Source organism: Primulina eburnea, chromosome 4 (assembly GCF_022965805.1).
Source record: "Primulina eburnea isolate SZY01 chromosome 4, ASM2296580v1, whole genome shotgun sequence".
NCBI classification, from domain to species: Eukaryota; Viridiplantae; Streptophyta; class Magnoliopsida; order Lamiales; family Gesneriaceae; genus Primulina; species Primulina eburnea.
The window spans coordinates 4,579,382-4,584,982 of record NC_133104.1 but is presented as its reverse complement, the minus strand read 5'-3'; the positions used below and the strand labels follow the sequence as shown (position 1 = coordinate 4,584,982).

At 35.7% G+C, this 5,601-nt stretch overlaps 1 protein-coding gene across 1 annotated transcript; it reads left to right on the top strand.

Annotated features, from left to right (window-relative positions):
• Nucleotides 1-1,112: 1,112 nt before the first annotated feature.
• On the top strand, nucleotides 1,113-4,328 carry LOC140830709 (peroxisomal adenine nucleotide carrier 1-like). The gene is made up of 6 exons (XM_073194143.1): nucleotides 1,113-1,353; nucleotides 2,001-2,232; nucleotides 2,319-2,465; nucleotides 2,566-2,729; nucleotides 2,807-3,109; nucleotides 3,848-4,328. The coding sequence occupies exons 1-5, from the start codon at nucleotides 1,223-1,225 to the stop codon at nucleotides 3,096-3,098; spliced, it is 966 nt and encodes a 321-aa protein (XP_073050244.1). The 5' UTR covers nucleotides 1,113-1,222; the 3' UTR covers nucleotides 3,099-3,109; nucleotides 3,848-4,328.
• The last annotated feature ends 1,273 nt before the right edge of the window (nucleotides 4,329-5,601 follow it).

Here is a 5,601-nt window from a genome sequence, read left to right as displayed (position 1 = left end):
TATATATATATATTAAGTCTCTTTTTCACTTGAGAAATTTCGAAAATGTCATATTGTACCATTTAAATATTATATATGTCTAATATTATTTTATAGGGGTACGCATAGTTTGGTTAAAATTGAAATAACCGACTGAACCGAAAAATTCGGTTTAAATGGTTCAGTTTTTCTGCCGGTTACGGTTTCAAAATTAAAGAAATTCGGTATTCGGTTCGGTTTACAGTTCTGATCCTCAGAAAATCGAAATAATCAAATCGGTCATATTATATTTAAATATATGACTTTTTGTATAGTGGACTAATAAATGAGCCTTAGTCATGTGACAAGTCCAATATTGACAATTGGAAGTTCAAATTGTTATTAAGCTCTTGTTGTTAAATGTATTGATATTTGAGATGCAAAATCTATGTGCATTTTGGAGTCTGAGAATTGGAAATCAATGACTGTGTATCTTTTTATTAAACAACTACTATTTGAAATTTTATTTCAAATTGTTATTGAAGCTTAGATTGTTAAGTATAAGTGCATTGTAAACATATATGTTCTATTCATCTACTATCATTGTTTCTTTTATATGTGTTGCATCCATCAAGCTTCAAGTGATGTATAATTTTATTTCTTAACAAAATATTATAAAACCGAACCGTATTACAAAAAAATCGGACCAAACCGTAATAAAATGGTTTGGTTTGAGACAAGATATATTCAAAATCGAAAACCGAATCGTTATAGAAAAAACCGGACCGAACCGACAGACGTCCACCCCTAGATTTTACCACCTCAATACATTCTTATGTAAAAAAACATTCACACACGAAAAATATATTCCAAAAAATAAATTGAACATACATAAAAATTTTAAAATATTTTCTAACAAATTTTTTTAAAATTTTTGTAGATATTTTAAAGAAATTGAAAAGAAAATGTCTCCCAAGTAACGAGGTAAAGGAATTTTAGGTTGGCAAAAGCTCGGATTAATGCTTAGTGTATAAGTTTTTAGTGGGCTGAATTTGAAAGGAAAATGGGTTGTGTATGGCCCAAATATCTCATATCGGCCCACATAGGGTAAAGCCCCTTTCTTCCTAGTTTACCCAATTCCGAAAGACCGAAACCGTCGTCCAATCGATATTGTCTCACGTGCAACTCACCGCCACCGGCCAACTTCAATAGCTCGTCGTTTTTCTTGATTAATCAATCACGAGGAATTTGGAAGGTTTTCTGAATGGAATCTTTGGTGGAGGCGAGCTCCGGTGCGGTGGGTGCACTGGTGAGCACTACCATTTTGTATCCTTTAGACACTTGCAAGACCAAATATCAAGCGGAGAATCGAGCTCATCACCAGCAAAAATACAGGTTTCTTCCCCTTTACTTTTTTCTTTTTAGGTATTTTTGTATTGTTGAAATTAAGACCTAGCTTATCGTGATTTATGTGATGGTGGGATGTGTTCTGGTTTTGAATGCGATTTTCTCTTTATTTAGGCCTCCTTTTTCTTGAATTCTGATATGTTTTGTTTGATACTGGATTACATACTTGGTGGCGTGCTTGATTCCATGATTTTTGCTGGATATTGGTGTATTTTGGAGTTGAAGTGAACCTGGGACTTCTAACGTTGTGGATTATTGAAAGATTGTTAAAATACTTTCAGAATGAAAAAAAAATGTCTAAATGTTCTTCCTTAACTATGTTCTTGAAATAGTTGCTTGTTGGAGCATGTAATGAGTAATGACCTTAAGATACGATACATATCACAATTAAGACTACAAGGGGTAGAAGGGTTTTTTCAAGATCCTTTAGAGCTTGACTGGTGTAGGCTCTGGAAGTTCAACAAAATCAAGCATCCATTTGCATACGTTCGATAGTTTATGCATAGTCTGAGGATGGCGTAAAAACTTTGAGGGTGTGCATTGAAGTTGAGTCCGTTTTTTTATCTTATTGTCCGAAAATATTAAAAACAATGTGGGCTATCACAATGGATTGCTCTATCTTGATTCTTGAACAGGAACATCTCGGATGTCCTTTGGGAAGCTATATCGACCCGCCAAGTGCTCTCATTGTACCAGGGCCTAGGAACAAAGAACTTTCAGGCATTTATTTCTCAGTTTATCTATTTCTACGGTTACAGTTTCTTGAAGAGACTGTACTTACGACAAACTGCAAACAAATCTATTGGAACTAAAGCAAACTTGATTATTGCGGCCGCGGCCGCGGCAGGCACAGTCATAGTGACACAGGTAAATTCGATGTTCGAATCATCTTTTGATTCCATACCGTGAATTTCAGCACTATCCATTTAACGATGAATAATTGGGTAATTCAGCCTTTAGATACAGCATCTTCTAAGATGCAAACGAGTGATTTTGGAAAATCCAATGGGCTTTGGGAATCTCTTTCAGAGTGCTCGTGGAGCGAGGCATTTGATGGCCTAGGCATCTCGCTTCTTCTTACTTCAAATCCTTCCATTCAGGTTGTCACGGATATCAAGGAAAATACTTGTTAAGTTTCAAAACTTTGTCACTCAAGTAGGTCACTTGGAAGTTTTCTGACTTCTAATGTAATTTTGGCAGTTTACAGCATTTGATCAGTTAAAACAAAGATTATTAAAGAAGAAAACAAATAAAAAGGGCGACAACAGTGTACCATCTCCGGAAGCTCTTTCGGCATTTTCTGCTTTTGTATTAGGTGCCATCTCAAAATGCATCGCTACCTGTTTAACATATCCAGCCATAAGGTAAAAGTTTTTTGTCTTTAACTAATTAAGTTCCATCTATATTTTTTTGTGAAGCTTGATGTTGACCTTTTGAACAGGTGCAAGGTGGTGATTCAATCAGCTGACTCAGATGAACACGAGACAGAAATATCCCAATCAAAATCCCATAGAACAGTGTCTGGGGCAATGCTTTCCATTTGGGAAAATGAAGGTTTACTTGGTTTTTACAAAGGGTTGCAGGCCCAAATCTTGAAGACCGTTCTTAGCTCAGCGCTGCTTTTAATGGTAAAAGAGAAGATCACAAGAACGACATGGGTACTAATGATAGGACTGAGGAGGTTTCTGTTCTTGACAACAACCAGGTTAAAGAGTTCTCGAAAAAGTCTCTGAAGATATCCCATGTAAGTAAAGGGACGTGCCGAATTGTATTTATGGGACACAGTAAAATGCAATTAAGACGATGAATGAAACTAGTAGGTGTGCTAGTTTGATCCTCAACTGGTGCAGGACAGGGTGTCAGCGGGATCTGTTGTTCTAAGGAGTAGAACTGGATAAAAATTTCCCTCCTTTTTTTCTTCAATAGCAGGCAGAGCAGGGGGAGGGAAATGGATAGTCAATTGCAATAGGCATAAATTCTTGTGTCTTGAAATTATGGCTGACATTTTCCTGGACTAAATTTTTTACTCATAAATTTTTGAGTGTATCGATATTTTGTTAATTAGAACCTATACAAATATTGCAAACATCACACTTGTTTGAATCTCAAAAGCATTGATTGATGAGGTCAAATAACATGCCCTGTCATCAAAGTCGTGTAAACAAATGTAACATAATAACATCTGAGTCCGAATTACCATTTTTCCAAACATATATAAGAGCAGAAATTAGTTCTCTTTAGAAAAAGCAATAGATATTCTTGCTGATTGTCAATTACCTTCCAATCAAGTAATTTAATATATCTCAGGGGAAAAAAACTAGATTTTGAAATGAGTTGAAGAATGGGAAATAGAATATGATAAAAAAATTACTGAAAAATGGACAAAGATTTTGAACTCAAATACACTCTATCTGAACTTTCAGCTTGTAAGTTGATGGAAGGTTGGAAACTGACTTCTCATATTTTTAACACGACATTTCAGATGTCCTCTGGGGATCGATATCCAGGCATCAAGTACTTTCATTGTATCACGGCATGGAGATGAAGAATTTTTATCTTTCATTTCAAAGTTTAGATATTTCCATGGATATAGCTTCTTCGAGAGACACTAATTGAGAGAGCAGATCTAAATCTGTACGAACTACAGGGGATCTGGTCATTAATGCTGTTGCTGCTGCAGCTGCATCTCACAGGAAGTCGTGTTTCCCCTGATATATCAGTTTCAACTGTGGTTGCTGGTCAGTTTAGGGCTGCATGGTGATTGTTTGCTGCATGTTAAATATCCATTGTCTTATAATTGCTGTTGAATCATCGGTTCGAGATAGTTTACATTCTCTTATGTTTGATGCATGCACGGTTAGCACGTTTATGTAGGAGTTATAATATTGAAAATAAACCACATTGTCAGTCGTGTGTATGGGTGATAGATCAAACGGTGATGTGCAAGTGGTTGTATTACTTAACATTGACTTCTGGTAAGTCAGAATCATGCAGCCTAGTTAATTAGTCCATGGCAGTGGCCTGACTTGGCCCTTGGGTACTATATTATTCAGCCTCTTGATACAGCATCATCAAGAATGCAAACAAGTGATTCTGGGAATCACTGTGAAAATCTTCCGAGGACCTGTGGCTGTGGTCTAGGCTTTCTCTTCTTCAAATCACTTCATAGTTATCACGGGCGGAGCAAGCTGCCCGTGTGCTTGACTACATGGCCAATTTTTTTTGATTATGGTGTAGGTCGTGTTTTATTAATGTTTAGCTGTCTTACTGTCCATTTTTTTAATATTTTGTACCAAATTTGACTCATTTTTACATTATGTATCCAAGTTCTCCTTATGGTTTTATTTCTCGGTGATATATCTGCTTTCAAATCATTTTATATTGTTTCATCTTTCATATCTCTAAAAATCCAATGCCAAATTTTAGTCGTTTTTCGTTCATGTTTGTCGTCACTTGTTTCAATGCTATAGCTGTGCGTTTTGTGTTCAATTTTATGGAACATATTTTAGATGTGATTATCATTGTTTTTTTTATAATTATAATTAGTGTTGCCACAGACCAGATCCAGCTTAACGCCCTGACAAGTGAGCTTGGCTTTTCTATGAACTCGCTTTTTGTAAAGAAATGATCAACTAAGCAGACTATTAAAGAACTAGCACCACCATCTCCGGAAGCTCTTTCTGCATTTTCTGCACTGTTTTGGGTGCTGGTTTCGAAATGCACCACTACCTGTTTCACATTCCAGTCCGATAGGTACAAACGGGTCCATAGTTGGTAGCCTTACGGTTTCAAGAATTTGAAATCACACAAATAGTCTCGTCCACAAGGATTTCTTTGAATGGACCACTTCAGCAGTTCTTACAAATATATGTAGCATTTACACTTTACAATATGCATATTTATTTATATTAATTATTCTTCTACTCGGATTTGGGCTCCATTTCACCTGATTCATGAGCTCAAGTGAGACTTCATCGTTCAAAACAATAATAAGATATTAAAGAAACATAAATAAATCCGAATTGATTCAGAGATATATTTGACATTTTCATTTGTCCTCTCATGGAAAAATAATATCCCCATAAGCGGTTGAAACCAATAGGATATTCTAGCACAAAATGTCGTCTTTAAGGGCATTTTAGTAAGAATACCATAATGCAGCTATTTTCCACTTCCAAATTTCATATGAAAATGAAAAGAAATTAGTGGACATAGTTAAATTTGGATAACGTGGCT

Bases quoted from the DNA above. Each gene is read 5' to 3' on its own strand.
- LOC140830709 (XM_073194143.1), top strand. From the start codon at position 1,223: ATGGAATCTTTGGTGGAGGCGAGCTCCGGTGCGGTGGGTGCACTGGTG. The intron at 2,233-2,318 runs GTAAATTCGATG...TGGGTAATTCAG, and splicing joins GCACAGTCATAGTGACACAG to CCTTTAGATACAGCATCTTC. The intron at 2,466-2,565 runs GTTGTCACGGAT...TAATTTTGGCAG, and splicing joins CTTCAAATCCTTCCATTCAG to TTTACAGCATTTGATCAGTT.